Genomic DNA, 25,721 nt, shown 5'->3' with positions numbered 1-25,721 from the left:
CAATGCTGTCAGTTGTCTAGTTTTCAGAAATACTAAGATTCAGGGAAGTTTACTGAATCACTGAGTCATGTCCTGTGCTCCAGAAGGTATTGATGACATCAGATGGGTTGGCCTCCAGCTGTGACAATGATATCTTTGCATCCTTCACTTTTTTATAGTTTTGTCATTTCCAAAATAAGCAAGAAAAGGAAGATATAAATAAATTGAACTGGTACTGTGTTTTGAAATAACTGGAATCAAGTGTATTAAAAAAGGACACTTATGCCATGGATGCTGCAGAATAATTAATAATAAATATTACAATAATAAGTTACAAATAATATGATAAAATATAAATAATAATAAATAATAGTAAATAAAATCAGCATTGAGTAGAATTTTAAGACATTTAAAAACGTTAGTTACACAATGTTCTTCTTGGGGATCAATAGTTTGGAATGTGATTTAGAATAAGTCAAACAGGCATGTTCATTTAAACTCTAAATTGTACATGGTTCTCCAGATAGAAAGCAAGACCACAATAGTATAAGTAAAACAAAACAAAAATATTTCTCATAATAAGCAGTTAGTATGTGTTTTATATTTTTTTATTTGTAACATTTATGTAAAGAAAAAATTGAGTTCAAGGGAAACACTGAACTAACAGACATTGCCTACTTTAAAGATTGGGTTGCACCAAGAAAGCAAAATACAGTTTGCAAAGAGTTGTCTTAATATTTTAAATATATGTTATATTTTTAAGGCATCTATTTTTATATAGACTATGGAAGCCAGTAAACCTCAGAGTCCTGAGTCACAGAGTAAGTGTAAGAGATGAGTGCCTGGCCTCTGCTTATTGACACAGTTAAAAAGAAAACGAACAGGCACAGGCAATGTGCAGAAGACTTAAATATCATGCACAAGTCCTTGCGTTCAATGCACATGCCAACACACAGACATACACACATACACAACTGCTAACATATGCACACACACATATACACACACTCACACTCACTTGGAGAGTTAAGACCAAATTTGAAAGCATAAAGTAAACATAATTATCAGTATTACACTACTGTATATGCTGGTTCATAATCACAGAAGGCAATGCTATACCACTGAGATTCATTCTGACTAAATTATCTCAGGTTTTTAACATGGATTATATGTTGATATATTTTTGCATTGCTGCTATTAATGTTGATTAAATGATAAAAGAGGAATATGAAAATGGAAACAAAGATTATATTTCCAGCATAAGTTCTTATGCTTTATAAATAAGATTTTTACTGTCATTAGCAAGACTTCTGTTTAGTTTTATGTGAAATGTAAGAATTGCAATTTAATATATATTTGCCTAAGAATCCAGTATTTTCTTTATCTAATCATGGACAATAGTACCAAAAATCAACAAAACAGAGCATCAAAAAATGAACTTTTTATTAAATTCTTTAGTGTTTATAGAAGCAGGGGTACCAGAGGGGAGAATTCTATATTACAGATAATGTCTAGTTTGGAATTCCTAAGATATTGATATTCTGCTGATACGGTCCATTTATCTGAGTCCATCATTAACAGGTACCAAGACACACAAGTTCATGGGTGATGTCAACTTTACTTTTGTCACTGAATTTATCCTTTTGGGATTGACAGATCGTGATGAACTCAAGGTGTTCCTCTTCATATTGTTCCTGTTGATCTATGCCATCTCTTTGTTAGGGAATGTAGGTATGTTCTTTCTGATCTACATAACACCTAAACTCCACACGCCCATGTATTACTTTCTTAGCTGTTTGTCATTTGTGGATGCATGGTATTCTTCAGTATTTGCCCCCAAAATGCTGCTGAACTTCTTTGCTGAAAGAGAGACCATCTCATTCTCTGCATGCATCCTGCAATATTTTTTATTTGTATCACTGCTTACCACAGAGGGAATTTTGCTGGCTGCAATGGCTTATGACCGCTATGTAGCCATTGTGAACCCATTACTATATACCGTCTCCATGACTAAAATGGTTTGCGTTGGGCTGGTTTTGGGCTCATGCACAGGAGGTTTAATTAATTCACTTACACATACAATTGGCTTAATGAAACTGTCTTTCTGTGGGCCAAATATCATCAGTCACTTCTTCTGTGACCTTCCTCCCCTGCTGAAGCTGTCTTGTTCCGACACCTCCATTAATGAATTGTTGCTTTTGATCTTCTCTGGAGTCATTGCAATGGTAACCTTCTTGACTGTGATGATCTCCTACATCTTCATTGTGGCTGCTATCCTGAGGATCCGCTCCGCAGCAGGCAGACGCAAAGCCTTCTCCACCTGTGCTTCCCATCTGACGGCTGTGACTTTGTTCTATGGTTCCATCAGCTTCAGTTATATTCAGCCAAGCTCCCAGTACTCCTTAGAACAAGAGAAGGTAGTGTCTGTATTTTACACCCTGGTGATTCCCATGTTGAACCCACTGATTTACAGTTTAAGGAACAAGGAAGTGAAGGATGCTGTGAAAAGGGTGATGGAGATGAAACCTTTATCTTGTTGATTTAAGACAAGGATGCAGAAGATATTGATTTAAGTAATAGTGTTTATAAAAATTCAATAAAAGTTAAAATAACTGAATTATAGTATTGCTTTAAGTTGAACATTGTTATACAGTGCTAAAAACTCACTAAATAATATACTGTAAATGCATGGGTCGTATTTTGTTGTTTAACATAAACCCTAGGCTCTGACCTAGGATATTTATATGATATAATTGACAATATTTTTATTCCTTCATATGAACTGAAATTCATGTAAATATGTTATTTCTGACATATATGTGTGTGTGTGTAAAATATAGATATTCATAGATACCATGAAGGGATACCATAAATGAAAAAAAAAATAAAATTTAAGACACATCTCAGCTTATTCATTTTTTGAGCAATATAAATAACAGTCCAATACCAAAATGTTGTCTTACAAGAATTTAGGCACTTTAATTTTTTAAATTTTTTTCCTTGGAAATTTACAATAGTACTTTAAAGTAAATGTGCATCCTTAAAATACCTTGAATATTCCTCCTCCATTCAAGATAATACTTGTAATTAATCCATGCTGGCAAAGAGAAAATAATTATTCTCCAATAAAGTGTCACTGAATATCTCAGCCACACTCCAGAGATGGATACTTCTTCACAAATCACAAAATAATTATTTTATAAGATTTTTATTTCTTTGGGTATATTTTTGTCTCAATGTTTTTATTGTTCTGTTTGTTTGTTTTTGTGTTTTCTTTTATTTTTGATTTTTTATCTACTTTTTGGATTGGGGGATTATGTGATAGAGAGAACATGAGTTTGGGTATTTAGGGGAAATCTACGAAAAGTAGGAAGGAAATATTTGAATGAAATCTTATAGAAAATTTCATTTAGAATTGTTTTGAAAAAGAACTTGTTTGCAGATCACATTTGCCTCTGTGGGAGTGATATAAATATCTCCTATCCATGGGGTTGGGTCCCACTTTCATATGTGAAATTTGACATAGAGGAAGAGCTCAGTGTTGAAATTCCTCTGTGTTGAAGGATTTCTGAAAGCAAGTGAGTAAGTTAAAAATCTCCCAAACATTCAGGAAGCAGTTTATGATGAAGGATGTGAGTCATTAGCAGCAAGTAAAAGTAGATTGTGTCGGGGGTGAGTTTCTGGCCCCGTGGCGCCAGCCTGGGAAGGGGAGCTCAGAGGTTCCTTGGCTCCCTATCTTTCTTGGGCTCTCTGCAGGGCCTCCATTCCCTGCATACCGCCTCTTTCGTCCTAGCCCACCCAGCTCCCATCAAGAACCCTCCCCACTTCGGCCCCACTGCCCTCTTTCGGCACATAACATCACCCAGCCCAGACAGTCTGGGCACTGGGTCCGATTCCTCGGGGCACCCAAGCAGGCGGGAGTCCCTTTGTTTCTATGGCCTGCCTGCACCAAGCAGGGTAGGTGCTTTCTTTGCGACCTGCCCAACCAGCACGGAGACCTGATCTCTCGGCGCCAGAAGAGCCAACGTTGGGGAGAGCCAGCGTTGGGTAGGTAAGGAGACCTGATCCGGTAAAAGAAGATCCATAAGGGAGCATTTGGAAGAAGAGATGGGCAGACGCCAAGGCAAGAATTCACCCGACAAGCTGAAAAGCAACATGAAGCCACCAGAAACCAGCGACCACACAACGGGAGGACATGAACACCTTAATCAAGAAGAAGTAGAAAAGATTGACTTCATGAAAGTGATTGATGCCCTTAAACAGCATGTAAAAAACGCCCTTATAGAAATGGATGAGAAATATAATAGAATATTTGAAGAATTGAATAAATCAGTGAATGATACCCTAGAAAACCAAGGAAAAACAATCAAACAGATAATGGAAACAGTTCAAGACTTGAAAACTGAAATGGAGGCAAAGAAGAAAACACAAACAGAGGGCCGGCTGGACAAGGAATATTTAAGTAAACAAACAGAGTCTACAGAAACAAGCATAACCAACAGAATACAAGAGTTAGAAGAAAGAATCTCAGATTCTGAAGATACCATAGAGAAAATAAACACACTGATCATAGAAAACAGCAAGTCCAACAAACTCTCATAACAAAATATTCAGGAAATATGGGACACAATAAAAAGACCAAACCTAAGAATAATAGGAGTAGAAGAAGGAGAAGAAGTGCAGCTCAATGGTCCAGAAAATATATTTAATAAAATTATAGAAGAAAATTTTCCCAACCTAAAGAAAGATATATCTATGAAGGTTCAAGAAGCATACAGAACACCAAATAGGCTGGATCAAAAAAAAATCCCCTCGCCATATAATTATCAAAACACAAAGCATACAGAATAAGGAAAGAATATTAAGAGCTGCAAAGGAAAAAGGCCAAATTACTTATAAAGGTAAACCTATCAGACTTACACTTGACTTCTCCATGGAAACCATGAAAGCCAGAAGGTCCTGGATAGATGTACTGCAGAAACTGAGAGACCATGGATGCAAGCCCAGATTACTATACCCAGCCAAGCTTTCATTCACTATAAATGGAGAAAATAAAATTTTCCAGGATAAAAACAAATTTAAACAATACGCAGCCACAAATCCAGCCTTACAGAAAGTAATAGAAGGAAAATCACTAACCAAGGAGTCCAACAATGACCACAATAACTCAGACATCTAGAGACCCTTCACATACACAAAACAAAGAAGGGAAACACACAAACTCTACGACTAAAAAAACGACCGGAGTTAACAACCACTGGTCATTAATATCACTTAATGTCAATGGACTCAACTCACCTATTAAAAGGCACAGGCTAAGAGATTGGATATGAAAACAGGATCCAACATTCTGCTGTTTACAAGAAACACACCTCAACCACAAAGACAGGCACCTACCCAGAGTAAAGGGCTGGTAAAATTCTTATCAAGCAAATGGACCTAAGAACCAAGCAGGTGTGGCCATACTAATCTCTAACAAAGTAGACTTCAAACTTAAATCAATCAGAAAAGATGGAGAGGTGCATTTTATACTCATAACAGGAACAGTTCATCCGGATGAAGTCTCAATCCTGAACATCTATGCCCCTAATATAAAAGCACCCACGTACGTAAAAGAAACATTACTAAAACTCAAGGCAGCCATCAAACCGCACACACTAATAGTAGGAGACTTCAACACTCCTCTCTCACCAATGGACAGGTCAATCAGACAGAAACCTAACAGAGAAATAAGAGAATTAATGGAGGTAATGAATCAAATGGACTTAACACACATCTATAGAACATTCCACCCAAAGAGGAAAGAATATACCTTCTTCTCTGCAGCTCATGGAACCTTCTCAAAAATCGACCACATAGTCGGTAACAAAGCAAACATCCACAGTTACAAAAAAATATTAGTAACCACCTGTGTCTTATCAGATCACCATGGATTAAAGTTAGAATTCAACAACAATCCTACCCCCAGAAAGCCTACAAATTCATGGAAACTGAACAGTCAACTACTGAACCATACCTGGATTAAGGAAGAAATTAAGAAAGAAATTAAAGTCTTCCTGGAATTCAATGAAAATAAAGAAACAACATACTCGAATTTATGGGACACTATGAAAGCAGTCCTAAGAGGAAAGTTCATAGCACTAAGTAAGTGCCCTCTTAAAGAAAACAGAGAAAGCTCACATTGGAGACTTAACAGCCTACCTGAATGCTCTAGAAAAAAAAAGAAGCAGACTCACCTAAAAGGAGTAGAAGACTGGAAATAATCAAACTGAGGGCTCAAATCAACAAAATAGAAACACAGAAAACAATACAAGGAATCAATGAAACAAAAAGCTGGTTCCTGGAGAAAATCAACAAGATTGATAAACCCCTATCCAAACTAATCAAACCGCAGAGAGACAATTTGAAAATTAATAAGATCAGAAATGAAAAGGGGGACATAACCACAGACACAGAGGAAATTCAGAGAATCATTAGATCTTACTACAAAAGTCTATATGCCACAAAACTGGAAAATGTAAAGGAAATGGACACTTTTTTTAGATAAATACCATATACCAAAGTTAAACCAGGACCAGGTGAACAACCTAAATAGACCTGTTAGTCGTGAAGAATTAGAAGAGGTTACCAAAAACCTCCCTACCAAAAAAAGCCCAGGACCAGATGGCTTCAATGTGGAATTCTTCCAGAACTTCCAAGAAGAACTAATACCTATACTCCTTAATGTATTTCACAATATGGAAACAGAAGAGGCATTGCCAAATTCCTTTTATGAAGCTACAGTTACCCTGATACCAAAAGCGCACAAAGACTCAACCAAGAAAGAAAATTATAGACCAATCTCACTCATGAACATCGATGCAAAAATCCTCAACAAAATACTGGCAAACCGTATCCAAGAACACATTAGAAAAATTATCCATTATGATCAAGTAGGCTTCATCCCAGGGATGCAGGGCTGGTTCAACATACAAAAATCTATCAATGTAATCCATCATATAAATAAACTGAAAGAAAAAAACCATATGATCATCTCATTAGATGCTGAAAAAGCATTTGACAAAATTCAACATCCCTTTATGATAAAAGTATTGGAGAGATAAGGGATACAAGGGTCATACCTAAATATAATAAAAGCTATATACAGCAAGCCGACAGCTAACATCAAATTAAATGGAGAGAAACTTAAAGCCATCCCACTAAACTCAGGAACACGACAAGGCTGTCCACTCTCGCCATACCTCTTCAATATAGTGCTTGAAGTTCTAGCAATAGCAATAAGACAACATAAGGGGATCAAGGGGATTGAAATTGGAAAGGAAGAAGTGAAACTTTCTTTATTTGCAGATGATGTGATAGTGTACATAAGCGACCCCCAAAACTCCACCAAAGAAATTTTACAGCTGAAAAACACCTTGAGTAATGTGGCAGGATACAAGATCAATTCCAAAAAATCAGTCCCCCTCTTATACACAAAGGATATGGAAGCAGAGAGGGAAATCAGAGAAGCTTCACCTTTCACGATAGCCACAAACAGCATAAAATATCTTGGGGTAACTCTAACCAAGGAAGTGAAAGATCTATTTGACAAGAACTTTAAGGCATTGAAGAAAGAAACTGAGGAGTATACCAGAAAATGGAAGGACCTCCCATGCTCTTGGATTGGGAGGATCAACATAGTAAAAATGGCAATTCTACCAAAGGCAATTTATAGATTCAATGCAATCCCCATCAAGGTCCCTTCAAAATTATTCACAGAACTTGAGAGGACAATAATCAACTTTATATAGAAAAACAAAAAACCCAGGATAGCCAAAACAATCCAATACAATAAAGGATTGTCTGGAGGCATTACCATCCCTGACTTCAAACTCTATTACAGAGCTACAGTGATGAAAACAGTGTGGTACTGGCATAAAAACAGAGAAGTCGACCAATGGAATCGTATAGAAGACCTGAATTTTGACCCACAAACCTATGAACACTTCATTTTTGATAAAGGAGCCAAAAGTATACAATGGAAGAAAGAAAGCATCTTCAACAAATGGTGCTGGCATTACTGGATGTCAAACTGTAGAAGAATAAAAATAGACCCATATCTATCACCATGCACAAAACTCAAGTCCAAATGGATTAAAGACCTCACTATCAGTCACAACACATTGAACCTGATAGAAGAGAAAGTGGGAAGTACCCTACAGCAGATGGGCACAGGAGATCGCTTCCTATGTGTAACCCCAACAGCACAGACATTAAGGGCAACATTGAATAAATGGGACCTACTAAAACTGAGAAGCTTCTGTAAAGCAAAGGACACTGTCACCAAGACAAAAAGGCAACCTACTGACTGGGAGAAGATCTTCACCAACCCCGCAACAGACAAAGGTCTGATCTCCAAATTATATAGAGAACTCAGGAAACTAGACTTTAAAATGCTAATTAACCCAATTAAAAAATGGGGCACTGAACTGAATAGAGAATGCTCAGCAGAGGAAGTTCGAATGGCCAAAAGACACTTAAGGTCATGCTCAACCTCCTTAGCGATCAGGGAAATGCAAATCAAAACAACTTTGAGATATCATCTTATACCTGTCAGAATGGCTAAAATCAAAAACACCAATGATAGCCTTTGCTGGAGAGGCTGTGGAGGAAGGGGTACCCTCACCCATTGCTGGTGGGAATGCAATCTTGTGCAACCACTTTGGAAATCAGTGTTTCGGTTTCTCAGGAAATTATGGATCAACCTACCCCTGGACCCAGCAATACCACTCCTGGGAACATACCCAAGAGATGCCCTATCATATGACAAGAGCATTTGTTCAACTATGTTCATAGCAGTATTATTTGTAATAGCCAGAACCTGGAAACAACCTAGATGCCCTTCCATGGAAGAATGAATGAAGAAAGTGTGGAATATCTACACATTAGAGTACTGGGCTGCGGTAAAAAACAATGACTTCTCAAATTTTGCATGCAAATGGATGGAAATAGAAAACAATATCCTGAGTGAGGTAACCCAGACCCAAAAAGATGAATATGGGATGTACTCACTCATAATTGGTTTCTAGCCATAAGTAAGGGTCATGGAGTCTACAATTGGTGATCCTAAAGAAGCTAAGTAAGAAGGTGAACCAAAGGAAAAACATATAGTTGTCCTCTTGGCTATGGGAAGTAGACAAAATTGCCGGGGAGAAAATTGGCATCTTGGGGGTGGGGTGGGATGGGGGTAATGGGAGATGGGGAGAGTAAAGGGAGAAGGGGAGAATGGGGGGAACTTGGGGAAAAAGGATTGGGATAAAGGAAGGTTAGATAGGGGATCACGGAAGCACAATTTTTAGTTAAGGGAGCCACCTTAGAGTTGGCAAGAGACTTGAACATAGAGTGGCTCCCAGATGCCCAAGCCGAGGTGCCCAGTTAGTTCCTTGGGCAGCTGAGGATAGGGAACCTGAAATGACCCTAGCCTAGAGCAATACTGACGAATATCTTGCATATCATCATAGAACCTTCATCTGGTGATGGATGGAGATAGAGACAGAGACCCACATTGGAGCAATGGACTGAGCTCCCAAGGTCCCAATGAGGAGCAGAAGGAGGGAGAACATGAGCAAAGAAGTCGGGACCACGAGGGGTGCACCCACCCACTGAGACAGTGGAGCTGATCTATTGGGAGCTCACCAAGGCCAGCTGGACTGTGACTGAAAAAGCATGGGATAAAACTGGACTCTCTGAGCATGGTGAACAATGAGGGCTGATGAGAATCCAAGGACAATGGCAAGGGTTTTGAACCTAAGTAATGTGCTGGCTTTGTGGGAGCCTAGCCAGTTTGGATGTTCACCTTCCTAGGAATGGACGGAGAGGGGAGGACCTAGGACTTACCACAGGGCAGGGAACCCTGACTGTTCTTTGGACTGGAGAGGGAGGGGGAGAGGAGTGGGGGGAGGGGGAGAAGGTTGGGAGAAGGGGGAGAAAGGTGGGAGGAGGGGGAGAAAGGTGGGAGGAGGGGGAGGGAAATGGGAGGCTGGGAGGAGGTGGAAACTTATTTTTTTCTTTTTCTCAATAAAAAAAATGGAAAAAAAATTATACAAACTTATATCAGCCACAATCTTTGTATTCCTGCTGGGTATGGAGAAACATAAACCAGTAATCCATATTAAGAATTCTTGCTACAAAGGATTAAGGCTGCGAACTAAAACAAATCGAAATAGGTCGTTTTAGGTTTATTCTTCTGCTAAGCAGCAAGGACAAATAATCTGTTTTGCTTTATTTTTTTGTTTGTTTGTTTTTAGAAAACCAGGAAAGATGGATATAACCTACATCAGGTTATTGGGGTTTATTACAAGGGATCATCCATATAGCTAAACATAAGTCCATCCTGTCTTTTAAATTAATTTCCTATAGCATAGCCCAATATATATAATATATATAATTAATTATAATATAATATAATGTGGAGGACGAGTCATCTCTCTCTCCTGGGACAGTGCATTCCAGTAGAAGGAATACCTTATTAGGAGATCAGAATCTGTTCTGAAATGTGATTGAAACTTTCGTGGAAAAAAGAGAAGACCAGAAAACTAGGAATTTCCAGGAAATCAAACACCAAATAAACAGAAAAATGTTAATATTTTTTAATCAGAATTTAGGGTGAATATTGAAGGATTATTACAAATTCCAACCTCTGAATAGACACATAATTTTATTGTAAATATGTTAATAAATGCTGATGTGTTTGGTAAAAAAAAAAGTAGATTGTGTCAACATTTAAGGTTTGCTTTAGATGCATTCTACATTCTAGGTCATCTTGGTTACAGGAGACATTGTTTCTCAAAACCAAATCAAAACAAATATGCCTTTGCCTGAATTAAACATTGACGTCTTTAAATTTAATAATATATTTTTATATTTGAACTTACACTTATTTTTGAAGTATAGTAAAAATATATTCTTACTCTTAATTTCTATAAATTTTATGTGTTAAATCTGATACCTAATAATTTCTATATGAAAATTTAGACAATCTCTCTAATAATTTGGGGTCATCTGTAATGTAAATTATATGATGTCATTTTTTTATGGGAGGATGGTAAAGATGAAAATCAAGATGCACTTGATCTAATAGGGAAAAAGAGAGGAATAGAGGTTCCTTCATGGTTTAATAGAAATAGGTTAAATTAATGTGTAAGAGTTAGCCAATAAGAATCCAGAGCTAATGGGCCAAGCAGTTACTTAATTAATACAGTTTTGGTGTGGTATTTTGGAGCTGACCAGCCAGGAACAAGCAAGCAATTTCCTTACAACAAATTGGTGCACCAAAGTGTGCTAGGTACATCTACGTAAAACCTAAAGGCTTATTTCTGGGCTGAGCAGTGGGAAACGAACAAGTGACCTGCAACAACATACCATGACTGCTTAAACATGAACTGAACAAGGATAATAATAATGGAAATGCCATACTGGCTGTAGAAATGCCATTGATGTCTCAAATCCAAAGGGATACAAACATTGAAAAAAGCTTGGAGAGGGAGTTGTGCTCTTCCAAGACATGCTGTTTCCAAGGGAGGAGCACATCAGTCAGTTGTCCAGTGCTAAATGATCAGCCTTGAAGACATACAGGTAAAATTATATAAACTCATCAGGTTATATTTGCAAATATGTATGTATGTAAAAAATTACATATGCAAGCAATTACCACTGAGGGAAAAGAGGCCATGAATTTGAAGGAGTGGAGGGTAGGGTATATACAAAGTTTTTGAAGTAAGAAAAGAGAAGGAAGAAATAATGCAATTTAAATCCATAAATAAACAATATTATGAAATGATATTATGTTGATTAAAGACCCTATCAGGAGTGCCAATAGCATAACAAGCATTTAGTAAATAGAAATATTTTTTGACCTCCTACCTGAAAGAAAAATAATCATTTTAGCAAAACTGATTATATTATTCACCTTATATTGGTGTATTTAAATTATTATAAATATTGAAGATATTATTCTAAGTTTACTGACACTTTGGAAACAGTTGCTTTATTTATTTATTTGGGTTTTGAAGGACTTATGCTAGTGACTTATTTATGCACATGATTTTTCAATTAATAATATTTACAATATTATTTGAGCTTGCAATGAGTTTTAAAATATTTTTATTCTATTATTCAATTATACAGTCTAATCAGTATTCCAATGTAAAAAATGTTGATCTAGTGTCCTAATTAGCTATATTGCCAATATCACACATTACCAAATATATGAAAATAGACAGAGGAACGTAACTACACAGACACACTTCAAATTAAATAATATTCACGTCTTCTGTGCTTTCACATTGAATATATATATGTAATATGTACAAATAAAATTGGTGAATATACTATAATTTCAAAACAGAAAATATTTTTTACTGCTTTTCTTTGTACTGTTACATTCTTTGGAAACATAGCAAAGTCCTTAACTTCCTCAGGGCTACCTAAAACATTTTTTTAACGAATCCCAGTGTTTGCAGTGCTCTGGGGATTCTATCCTCCAAAGAGAAAAAGCCAAATATAAACTCAATGGTAAGGAAATTTAGAAACAGCACTATTCTGTTTCTTCACGCCAGGTAAGTTTCCTGCTTGTTTATTACAGTGCTTCTTTTATTAGTATCTACACAGGTTTACACAATGAGCAATATCCCCAACATATAAAAATAACATTATTTAAGGTCACACAACTCTAGTCCTTCTGATTATGAGTTCAGGAAACAGAGTCAAGAAAATGCAACAGTCAATTGTCACTCCCCATCCAAACGGTAGGCATGTTCTACATTTCATCAGGTAGTTGTGTTTCATGCTGTATAGCTTTACTTTTTGCAAATTAAAAAGAGAAAGTAGTTGAAGACATCTTTGAAAACCTAAAGGATTCCTATAAACAGATGATGTTTGTTACAGTGAGTAAAGGAACAATAAACTAAACTTTTCCTTCATTAGCCGAAATAAGTTTTAGACTCACATAAAAATTTACTGAAAAATAACTTATTTTAAGCAAAAGAGAAAGCAATCTAGACAAAATATTACTATTAGATAAATTAAAATATCAGCTAAAAATCACTGAATTTAATAAGACAAAGGAAATATCATAAATTCAGTTTTCTTAAAGTAAAACTCATTAAGGGAAAATGCTAAGAACTATTATTAAACCAATAGCTATTTTAAAATAGATTAATCCAAAATGCCATTGTGAAGCTTCTCAGAACAAACTTAATTTGTCTTTATTTTCCCTTATTTTCTGTGTTTATTAGTCATATATCTGTAAGAAATATTTTGGCACCCTATGTTAGGTGTGACAATTTTTCCAGATGTTTCTAGATTGTATGAACAACTTCCAATTGAGATAACTTTGTAGGTAGATCTACTTCATTACAAAAATCTGAGTACTCCGATAGAAAACAAACCATCATTTAATTTGTAGAATCATCAGTGAAGCATAGAAAGTCAATGCTAATTTGCAATATTTGCCTTGTTTTAAATAGTTGGAGAGAATTTGAGCCCCTACATTTAACTTGTCAGAAATGTCAGGGAAATGTCTTTCAGGTAATTAAGTTACACACAACTGTGAAAAATCATATTTATGAAAGTTCAGTTAAAATGACATTTTCTATCATATTTATGTGACATGTTCTCTAAATTTTCTTACTGAAAACTCTTGTGCCCCGGCATATTATATATTCTAAGCACTTGTACATTAAAAGCCTCCTATAATCACCAATTTCTCAGTTATTAAATATGTTACAAATCAACCAATGACATTATTTATTTGATTTTTATATCTTGAAATCAAATTAGTGCATTTTTGTAACTCTTGTGAATTAAAAGTAAGATCTATAGGTCATCAAATGGATAAGAGGAATATAAATTCTTTCTAAAATAGATCTGTCTCCTTGACTTCAGGGATTAAAAGACAAAAGAAAATAGTCAAAACATTGTGAGAAATGTCTGACTTTGGCTAATCCACACTGAAGAATGAACATTGCAAAAAGTCTGAGAAGGGCTATTTACTGTCTCAAACTCTAATATTGTATAAGATGAAACACAGTTAATTGAAGGAAATTCATCTCATTATGATATTATCTTTTTTTCATAATAAATGAAAAGGCAACAGTCTCATTTTCCGCTATTAGTCACTTTATATTAATTAGATGTTATTGTATATGCTTACTTATATTTATGAAATATGTATGTATGCACATTATATTTAATACACCCATATTGTATTTTACTTTTTAACTTACGTGATAGAGAACAGTTTTTAGATGTCCTAACTTACATGGTTAATGTTGATAAAACTTTTGTTTGCTTGCTTTTTTATTCATCCACAGTAGTTATTAACCCTTGGGAGGTGAAGCTCATCTTTCTCATTCTGGAAATTTAGAATATTCTGTTACCCATTACCCATCGACTGAACTCTCTACCGGGAAAAAAAAAAAATTAAAGACCTGATTCTTACTCTGTCTTCCAAAGAGTACTGCACTTTCCCTACCCCTTCCTTCTTATGACACGTAATGCTAATTTCAATTCCTTGATGAGAGTCAATTTAATGTTTTTAAAAGCTAATTTATACTCAGCTAATTTTAATGTAATTTGAATTATTATAGCTGATGATGAATATTTTGACATTCTTAAAAGATGTGAATAGGATGATTTCATGATTATGAACTGTGCCCTCTGGTCATCTATTTTTTTCCTCTGGTTCTTTGCAGATCCCCCATAAAGGAATCATATCAATGGCTGACAGAAATTTGAGTGTGACGACTGAATTTATCCTCCTAGGACTAACGGACGATCCTGCACTGAATACTCTACTCTCTGTGCTGTTCTTCTTTCTCTATGTCATTACTGTTGCAGGCAACTTGTGGATTATCTTAATAATTTTAGCTACTGCCCAGCTTCATTCCCCCAAGTACTTTTTCCTTAGCCATTTGGCTTTCTTGGATTTCTGCTATTCATCGGTCTTTCTTCCCAAAATGCTGATAAACTACTTGTTGGGTCAAAAAACGATTTCGTACCATGGTTGCCTCCTACAGTATTCCTTTGTCAACCTGTTTCTGACTGCAGAATGCTTCCTCCTGGCTGCAATGGCCTATGATAGGTATCTTGCCATCAGCAGTCCGCTCCACTACAGAGGTCTCATGACCCCCACGTTTTGCATCTCTCTGGTATCTGCCTCTTACCTGCTAGGCTGTGCCAACTCACTCACCCACTTGAGGAGCCTTCTCAAGCTAACTTTCTGTGGGCCCAATGCCATTGACCACTATTTCTGTGATATTCCATTGCTCTTTCAGCTCTCCTGCTCTGATACCCACCACAGTGAGATTTTATTCATTGTTCTTTCTGGGGCTACATCTGTAATTACATTTTTGATAGTAATTAGCTCCTACTTAGGGATTCTTATTACTGTCCTGAAAATACATTCTGCAAGGGGAAGTTATAAGGCTTTATGTACATGTGCCTCCCACCTGACCGTAGTAACACTCTTCTACGGAACAGTAATATCCACTTACATGGGAACCAGCTCAAGCTTCCCACGTGATATAGAAAAGATCATATCTGTGTTTTATACACTTTTGCTGCCAATACTAAATCTCTTGATATATAGCATGAGAAACAGAGAGGCCAAAGAAGCCATGAGAAGAATGATTAAAAGAAAAGTGTTTTCTCAGTGATGTGGATTTCCAGACAGATGTTTAAGACACACTTCTTGGTTCTATAGACTAAGATGTCGTTAAGTTCCCACAGGGTTTCAAGTAGGGGCAAGTCAGTAATTTTGAAAGCAGTTTTTTTTTTTCACATACGCATTCATGGTAGTCCTTTAATGTTTAATAATTTGATATTTAATGCTTTTATTAGCATTAACTAAATACTCATCATGTTTTTCTTATCACATATGTACATGGCACACATGCCATATGCATGTTTATTATATACATTTAATATAACAAGATTTCAGATCGCCCTTTCCTAATAACACAGGAATCCTTTCTTCCCCAGCTTTTCCCAGTCCCTGGTGATTGTAAGTTCTTTGGAGACATATGTGAGTAACTCCAAGAACTGCACTACGGTTACTGATGGGACATAGACGAAGATGTATTTCTGCACTAATTTCAAACTCATAAAAGATCCACTTTGTCCACAGCTATACACAAATCTGTATACCTAGTTTAATGGTGGAATGGAAGACAGAAGAGGGAATTTGTATGTGAAAAAAAATGACATTTAGCACATCTCTAGAAGCCGATTGGATGATTCTAATGTGTTTGTTTGTATGTTTGTTTTTTATTGAGAAAAGAAAAAAAAACACGTTTCCACCTCCTCCCAGCCTCCCATTTCCCTCCCACTCCTCCCACTCTTCTCCCCCTCCCCCCCACTCCTCTCCCCCTCCTCTCCAGTCCAAAGAGCAATCAGGGTTCCCTGCCCTTGTGGTAAGTCCTAGGTCCTCCCCCCTCTGTCCATATCTAGGAAGGTGAACATCCAATCTGGCTAGGCTCCCACAAAGCCAGCAAATGAAGTAGGATCAAAACCCCATGCCATTGTCCTTGGCTTCTCATCAGCCCTCATTGTTCACCATGCTCAGAGAGTCCAGTTTCAACTCATGCTTTTTCAGTCACAGTCCAGTTGGCCTTGGTGAGCTCCCAGTAGATCAGCTCCACTGTCTCAGTGGGTGGGTGCACCCCTCGTGGTCCCGACTTCTTTGCTCATGTTCTCCCTCCTTCTGCTCCTCATTGGGACATTGGGAGCTCAGTCCAGTGCTCCAGTGTGGGTTTCTGTCTCTATCTCAATCCATCACCAGCTGAAGGTTCTATGATGATATGCAAGATATTCGTCAGTATTGCTATAGGCTAGGGTCATTTCAGGTTCCCTATCCTCAGCTGCCCAAGGAACTAACTGGGGACCTCGGCTTGGGCATCTGGGAGCCACTCTATGTTCAAGTCTCTTGCCAACCCTAAGGTGGCTCCCTTAACTAAGAATTGTGCTTCCGTGCTCCCATATCCAACCTTCCTTTATCCCAATCCTCCTTTTCCCCCAAGTTCCCCCCATCCTCCCCTTCTCCCTTTCCTCATGACCCTTATTTATGGCTAGAAACCAATTATGAGTGAGTACATCCCATATTCATCTTTTTGGGTCTGGGTTACCTCACCCAGAATAGTGTTTTCTATTTCCATCCATTTGCATGCAAAATTTGAGAAGTCATTGTTTTTTACCGCAGCCCAGTACTCTAATGTGTAGATATTCCACACTTTCTTCATCCATTCTTCCATTGAAGGGCATCTAGGTTGTTTCCAGGTTCTGGCTATTACAAATAATACTGCTATGAACATAGTTGAACAAATGCTCTTGTCATATGATAGGGCATCTCTTAGGTATATTCCCAGGAGTGGTATTGCTGGGTCCAGGGGTAGGTTGATCCCTAATTTCCTGAGAAACCGAAACACTGATTTCCAAAGTGGTTGCACAAGATTGCATTCCCACCAGCAATGGATGAGGGTACCCCTTCCTCCACAGCCTCTCCAGCAAAGGCTATCATTGGTGTTTTTGATTTTAGCGATTCTGACAGGTGTAAGATGATATCTCAAAGTTGTTTTGATTTGCAGTTCCCTGATCGCTAAGGAGGTTGAACATGACCTTAAGTGTCTTTTGGCCATTTGAGCTTCCTCTGCTGAGAATTCTCTGTTCAGTTCAGTGCCCCATTTTTTAATAGGGTTAATTAGCATTTTAAAGTCTAGTTTCCTGAGTTCTCTATATATTTTGGAGATCAGACCTTTGTCTGTTGCTGGTTTGGTGAAGATCTTCTCCCAGTCAGTAGGTTGCCTTTTTGTCTTGGTGACAGTGTCCTTTGCTTTACAGAAGCTTCTCAGTTTTAGTAGGTCCCATTTATTCAATGTTGCCCTTAATGTCTGTGCTATTGGTGTTACACATAGGAAGCGATCTCCTGTGCCCATCTGTTGTAGGGTACTTCAACATAGTAAAAATGGCAATTCTACCAAAAGCAATTTATAGATTAAATGCAATCCCCATCAAGATCCCATCAAAATTCTTCACAGATCTGGAGAGGACAATAATCAACTTTATATGGAAAAACAAAAAACCCAGGATAGCCAAAACAATCCTATACAATAAAGGATTGTCTGGAGTCATTGCCATCCCTGACTTCAAACTCTATTACAGAGCTACAGTGATGAAAACAGTGTGGTACTGGCATAAAAACTTAGAAGTCGACCAAGGGAATAATATAGAAGACCCAAATTTTAACCCACAAACCAATGAACACCTCATTTTTGATAAAGGAGCCAAAAGTATACAATGGAAGAAAGAAAGCATCTTCAACAAATGGTGCTGGCGTAACTGGATGTCAACCTGTAGAAGAATGAAAATAGACCCATATCTATCACCATGCACAAAACTCAAGTCCAAATGGATTAAAGACCTCACTATCAGTCACAACACATTGAACCTAATAATGTGTTTGTTTTATTCAAGACTTGAGCTTGTGCTTCTTGTTCTCTAACAACAATAAAACCTCGCATGGAAAGGTCTCATGGTAGTTTCTCTCCTTCATTAAGTGAAGATGCCACAAAGAATGGATTAGCACCATTCCTGTTTTTACAAACTCGGCCTTTAATATAGCTAAGAACAGTCAAACAAGTTTTTTTTCCCCCTTGAAGAATCTTAGAAATCCTCTCTTCAGTAATTTCCTGTCAATGGTATCTACATTTCATTCTTAAATGATGTTCTGAAACATCTGATATTCTCTATAATTGTTTGACTCCATTTTCCAGCACTGGCTATTTTAAAATAGGATTGTCACTTTTCTTCAAGAACAGAGTTGAAGAGGAGAATAAAATAATATAAAAATTCATAATTGAGAAGAACTGATTGCAGAAGTAACCTGTATTTATATTTCTTTATTAGAGCTCCTCATGGCTAGACAATTTTACAGATGAAACAACTCAAGTCAAAGGATGTGAGCACAGACCACAGGTCAAACATTCCAGAAGTCTGACAGATGAAAATCAAAGACACAATGTTTTATGCATATAAATAAGCCTTCTTCCACTTAACATTAATAAATAGCACGTATTTTATATTTTTATGCCATCACTCATTTAGAACAATAGAAATTTCAATATTTAGTAAACAATAGATTCCCCCCTTTTACCTTTAACAGTTTAATGTAGGCATAGACTTCATTGTAATCTTATGAATTCCCTAATTACTTTCACTTATTGGCTACCACTATTCCTAACTCTATTGCAAAATCCTACAACTGTTCTCAACTTCTCCCAAATTTCTTCTTGTCTAACTATTTTGTGCTATTTTTGCAGAGATTGCCGCTTCTTCTCCGTGTGCATGATTGCTGCACTATGTCATGTCCGGTAGAAAGTAATCTGTAGTACTCTTCTCTGTCTTCCTACCCTTGTCTTTTCATTCTATTTTATCTGATGTTCCTTGAACAGTAGAGGAGGTGCAAGGTTTTCCACCTCTATCTCCATTTCTGGATACTTATTATTGTGATAAAATTACTTTATCTTGTTCAACTCTATTGTCCCTGTATTTATAAGAAAATCTCCATCATATAAAAGGTATTTAGTATTTCTTTATTGAAGAAATCAGTGATATGGAATAACTTCTCATCTTCTTTTAAATTGTTTCTTTTGTTGTTTAAATTATAACATAATTACTTTATTCTCCCTTCCATTTATGTGGTGAGCCCACAAGTATTTACTGCACAAGTATTATTCAGTAAATGAACAGTTGACAGATCTATTGAACTAATCCACGGGAGTTTGGACACTTCATATGGAGAAACATGTTTTGCAGAACTGTGGGAACGCCGTTTTTTTTGGATAAGTCATTGTCAATTCTGTAGAAATATTGTGAAGTCATGGCATTTCTTCCTTCTATAGTATCCGAGCAGTTTATAAACCTGACTTTTTATGTGGGCAACAGAGTACCTTTTCCACACAGTGAAGCCCTGGCATGAAAGCACTTGAGCAGTCAAACCTTTGTTCTCAGAGACCAAATCCACATAAAACTAGTTTTCCACAACTTTCTTTATTGACAGTACTCACTGATAAGGAAGAAGCCCCAAACAGGAGGGAGTATATTTGCTCTAATATCAAACTCAGGAAGGTGTAATCTACTGGTCTTCTGTTTTAACTTAACAAATTACTAATATTCTGTATATACCCTTCACCTTGGTTTCAGTTAACATAAGATCATAACCCAGGAAATTAACTGTTTATACAGGAAAAAACCTGAGTCACTAAAATTAGCATCAGAGAGAAAAATTGTCACTTGGGCACTCTGCTGGAGTCAAAAGAAAAATCCCCCAAAGAGATCCCCTTTCACTCAACCAATCGGACACTAATACACCAAGCCTATAGGTCACCATGGATACGAAGGCTGTGCTCCCAGCCATTGGGAAGCTTCACAGTCACACCCACCCTGGGATATAAGGTGACTCCTTGTCAGATCCACTGGTTTTCTATGTCTGTGCAAATGCATGCTTGATATGAATGTTTCCTCCTGTGGAATTGCTAACTTGTCTGTATGCCTTTATAAACTGAGAGTTTTTTTGAGAAAGGCCTCTATTTCTTCACTTCTTCCTTTCATTCCCTTTTTCTCCCAAGGAATACAGAAACACCTAGGATGTGCTCGAATCAGTCAGTTCGTTCTACCCCTCAGATCCCGTTCCTCAGCCAGTTTTCACCTGCCATAGTGAATCTTTCTGAACCCTAAGAGGTTTAATGGGCTTATCTCTAAAATAAACCTTGATACATCCCCTCCGTCAAAACTCTCCCTTAGACTCCACCTTGCTCTGTTTCAAATTCATAATTTTTAAAATTTTGTTACATGTATGTATGTATTCCTACATGCATGAGTATATAGTTTTCAAAACATTATAGGTTATAGGAATGGAGGAAGAAGAAACTGTGGTTGGGATGTATTATAGGAGAGAATAATAATTTTTAAAAAAATGTTTAAGTAGCCAATTCATGAAAGGAATACTTGTAACAGTTTTTAAATATTGGGATATTAATACTATGCAAAGATATGAGGATATATTCTTTAGTAAGAAAATTAAGAATTAAGCTTTGAGTCCTGTGCAATGTGGCATTCTGTATGTGATAATGCATTTGTGGTTTTAAGGAAACTATTTGGAGCAATACCAGTATGATTAAAAACTTCCCCACTCACTCATAGCGATATGCAGTAGAAAGTCATAGGTTCGAGTCTTAGAATACTATGTTTGGTTATATAGCTGAAAAGTAAATTATTATTAAATCTTTGCATTGCTTTCTTTTATAATTGACAGAAACTGTGATTCTCCTGATAGTAAATATCATACTTGGAGAAAACTGTATAAATATTTATACATGTGTGTATAAAATATTTCACAAACAAATCAGATTAAGGATTGAAGTGAATAGTCATTAAATATCTGTGTTAGTCACAACATTGTGCTAAATCTTCATCTATGATATATCATCAAATGTAATTTTCATTAAAAAGCAAGGTATTTGTCTATGTTGTCATAGGACAATCATACACAACATGGATCAGAGAGGATAAGACATACTCCCAAAGTTAATGCATACCAATCGAAACAAGTCCATATTCATGTTTTCTAAATAATTAAATAATCTTTATCAGCTTAGTTTCCATATAAAAATGTTTATGTTAACAAAATGGTTAATTTCTGAGTATAATTAACATACTGTAAAGAAAAAAAAGCATAGAGTTGTGACATTTCAGTGTCGCTCAGTCCTGACTTTTAAATGCCACAGATGAGTGACACCAAAATCTAGTGTTGTAATAATGTCTCCACTGAACATATTTTCTTCGATTTAGGTTCAGACCTTAGAGTGCAATTAAAACATAAGCCTCAGGAGATCAAATGTGGCAAATTGAAAGCTCCTTTATTATGTGAGCTTAAGCATCTGAAAAGGTCCGTATATAAGAAGTCTCCATAGCAGAAGCACAGATTGCTGCCCTTTTACAACCTTTTTTAGAAATATGCTGCCAATAAAACATTTGGAATATGAATAAAGGTTTAAGGGAAACTAAGAACTTTTAATTTGCTGGAAGTCATATAAAGTAAATGACAGTTAATTTAGCTTTTTTTTCTTCTTCATCAGGGAAAGGTAAATAAATAGAACAATTAGAAATATTATATTATCAAAGGCACTAGCAGTTATAAATATCATGGCATGTGTAAGGGCTTACAATTGATGAAAATAACTTCGTGTGAAATAATCACACGAAGACCAGTAATCACAGACCCAAAGAACTGCATTGATGAGTCCTGGAACGCAGACAGCCAAGGAGGTAAAAGTAATGGATATAAAAGTAAATGAACGGGTACAGAAAGAGAAATAGATTTCTTGGGCAAGTGTATGTAAGCTTCATAATTTTTCCATGAGATTCTTGGGCAAGTATATCTGTAGATATAGCTATATTATGCCTATTCTTCTCACACTGGATTGCTTTTTCCTTGTACAAATTTGCATGTTTCAGTAGATATAAGAAAGTTATTTTAGTGACAGACAAGAAACATGCTGCCATTGTAAAACTTCATACTAAATAAGCAAATAAATACATAGGAACACTGTGATAAGGAGGCGCATTATTAAATGATTAGGTAGGTGCAATAGGAATCAAGACCCTTTGGCATGCTGTGTTAAATATAAAAACAAATCGGCATTAACTGGGTAAGCGACTTTCACTTTTACTTATTTATTTGTCAGTGAATTGAAAAAGAAGCTTCTCCTGCTTGCATGAGATCATCTTACAATGTTTTGGTTTAAATTTTTTTTTTCAGATTTTTCATCACTGTTTTGGGAACTACTCACGAACAAAGAACTTGTTACTTCATGATGTCATGTGTAAATGTAAACTGGATATAGTTACGCTCTCAACATTCTTGGGTGAAAGAATTGGAACTATGTTATACATTCTAGTCTGCCACTTCTGAAATCATCAACAGGAAAAATAATGACAGAAAATAGAGAAGCATGAACAAATTTTTTATGAAAATGAAATGTGGACTGGGTGTTTATAGTTTTCCATCATGAAAGCTATCCGAAATGTACTGAGTCTGAGACAATATCAGGTGTGCTCATCTTGTCCATAAGTTGTAAGTTAAACGTTAAAAATTTATTAACCAAAAGTTAAATTATAATTAAGTACATGAATTACAGTTTATTTTTAAAAGTAGGCTAAGACTGTAATAAATAAATCTATTTAGTGATCGATTCCAATAAATAAATTGCTAGGGGTAAAATTTTGTCCCAGTGATAGAGTTTGATAGAAAACAGTAAATTTAACAGGAGTATCTTGTAACTATTATGGGTATGAGGCAGTAAAACATTCAAACCTCTACATAAACCTTCATTTGGATATCCATTAGCATTTTCCATTTGCTTTAAAATAAGTCAAAGGCTAGAGATGGAGCTCAGAGGGTAAGAGCACCTTCTGCTCCTTCAGAGGAGACTGGTGAATGTCACCCATATTAGACTGCTCTTCAATTCACACATTTCCGACATTTCCTTCTGGACTTTACAGATACCTTAATTTAGTTAGATACATGCACATACACACATAAATAATGAATTAAAATATATTAAAAATAACCAAAACCATAACATCTTTCAACATTTACTACCTTTTCATTTTGATCTCAATGCTGGAGGCGAAGATAACACTGATCCTAGGACCTTCTGTCTTGAATGTTTCTTTAAATTTTCCTATTGTTTATTCAAGGTAAATCAATAGTTAAGTTGTCAAAAATGGCAGAGAATAATTTCACAGAAGTGACACTCTTCATATTCAGTGGATTTTCAGATCATCCAGAATTGCAAGTCAGTCTGTTCTTAATTTTCTTCTTCATCTATCTCTTCACTGTCTTGGGCAATATTGGGCTAATCCTGTTAATAAGGATTGACTCTCAGCTTCACACGCCTATGTACTTTTTCCTCAGCAATTTAGCATTCATTGACATATTTTACTCCTCCACGGTAACACCAAAGTCACTATTCGATTTCCAATCCACACAGAAATCAATTTCCTTTGTAGGCTGCTTTGTTCAAATGTACTTCTTTGTTGGTTTGGTGTGCAGTGAGTGTTTCCTTCTGGGTTCCATGGCCTATGATCGCTATGTAGCAATCTGCAGTCCCTTGCTATATTCTGTGATCATGTCCCAGAAGGTGTGTAACTGGCTGGGGCTGATACCATATGTGATTGGATTCACAAATTCCCTGATCTCCATCTGTGTGATAAGCAGTTTGCCGTTCTGTGATTCCTACATCAATCATTTCTTCTGTGACACCACAGCTCTTTTAGCCCTGTCCTGTGTAGATGCCTTCAGCACAGAAATGGTGATCTTTGTTTTAGCTGGCTTCACACTCCTCAGTTCTCTCTTCATCATCGCTTCCACGTACCTCATCATCATCTCAGCCATCCTGAGGATCCAGTCAGCCGCTGGCAGGTGGAAGGCCTTTTCTACCTGTGCCTCCCACCTCACAGGGGTCACTGTCTTCTATGGCTCCTTGATTTTCACCTATTTGCAACCTGATAACACATCATCACTCACCCAGGCACAGGTGGCTTCTGTATTCTACACTATTGTAATTCCAATGCGAAATCCACTGATCTACAGTTTGAGGAACAAAGATGTGAAAAATGCTCTCTTGAGAGTCATCCACAGGAAACTTTTTCTATGACAAATCATGTGCATTGCAAATAAGAAAAGATCTTGGCCATTTGAAATAGTTACTTCAATGGAAATTGTAGAGTGACTTCAAAAGATAACATTAGTTTACTGAGAGATTAGTCTTATAATTTGTGATATGGATCATTATTTTATTTGTTCATGTGATATACCAAATACATCAGAAGGTCACTTAACTCATAATTATTCATGTAATAAAAATATATTAGGCGATTAAAAGACATATTTCAGTAAGCACACTATCACACTAAGGCATAAACCTTCTTTTTTATAGATTATTTTATATGCAAGTGTTTTACCTATTTGAGTATAAGTGCACCACCATATATGTTCCTGGTGCACATGGAGGCCAGAGGAGGACATCCCATCTCCAGGCAATGGAGTTACGGATGGTTGTGAGCTACCATATGGATGCTGTGTCTTTGAGGAACAAAATTTTGACCATTTGAACATAACAGTTATAGTTTTTCTCCATTTAGCTATAAAACATTCTTGTGCTTCAGTCACAGACTCAGTTGAATTGCAACCTTTCTACTTTGTTATTGTGCAAAGTGATGTACATTTAGTAAAATTCTACCTATATTTATTTTTATATTTATTTGGCATGATTATAGACCTCTATACCATTGTTTAATTGTGTTAAAATTGCATTTCTAGGATAGTCTTGAAATACTTTACTGACGCAATGCATTTGGCAAAACTCTATATAAATATATTTCTTCTGCCATTGTAGCTTCAATTTGTTCTTCCTCTGTGAAGGAATATAATGAGGGATTGTGTGAACAAATAATTATATGCTATGATTATCATGTGAATTATAGACATTTCTTTTGTAGTTATTGCAATATTATATTTCAAATGAGTATCTCATAAAGAGAATTTATTTTCATTTTTATAAAAAAGATGTTGGTATTCATGTGTATTGTTGCATGTGCAAATAATTTCAAATATTAATTTGTATTAATAAATGTCTATGTCTATT

General features: G+C 36.3%; 3 protein-coding genes across 3 annotated transcripts; all 3 read left to right on the top strand.

Annotated features, from left to right (window-relative positions):
* The first annotated feature begins 1,580 nt into the window (after nt 1–1,580).
* LOC121459056 (olfactory receptor 1052-like) lies at nt 1,581–2,519 on the top strand. The gene has a single exon (XM_041668567.1). The coding sequence runs from the start codon at nt 1,581–1,583 to the stop codon at nt 2,517–2,519; it is 939 nt and encodes a 312-aa protein (XP_041524501.1).
* Nucleotides 2,520–14,735: 12,216 nt separating this feature from the next.
* Nucleotides 14,736–15,674, top strand: LOC121458723 (olfactory receptor 1052-like). Its single transcript, XM_041668031.1, has one exon. It carries the CDS (start codon nt 14,736–14,738, stop codon nt 15,672–15,674), a length of 939 nt encoding a protein of 312 aa, XP_041523965.1.
* Nucleotides 15,675–23,798: 8,124 nt separating this feature from the next.
* Nucleotides 23,799–24,731, top strand: LOC121458614 (olfactory receptor 8I2-like). The gene has a single exon (XM_041667927.1). It carries the CDS (start codon nt 23,799–23,801, stop codon nt 24,729–24,731), a length of 933 nt encoding a protein of 310 aa, XP_041523861.1.
* The last annotated feature ends 990 nt before the right edge of the window (nt 24,732–25,721 follow it).

This window comes from Microtus oregoni, unplaced genomic scaffold (genome assembly GCF_018167655.1).
Source record: "Microtus oregoni isolate MIOR12 unplaced genomic scaffold, Mior012 000018F_ref0000195, whole genome shotgun sequence".
NCBI lineage: Eukaryota > Metazoa > Chordata > Mammalia > Rodentia > Cricetidae > Microtus > Microtus oregoni.
The sequence above is the reverse complement of the archived record's forward strand: the minus strand, read 5'-3'. Positions and strand labels throughout refer to the sequence as shown.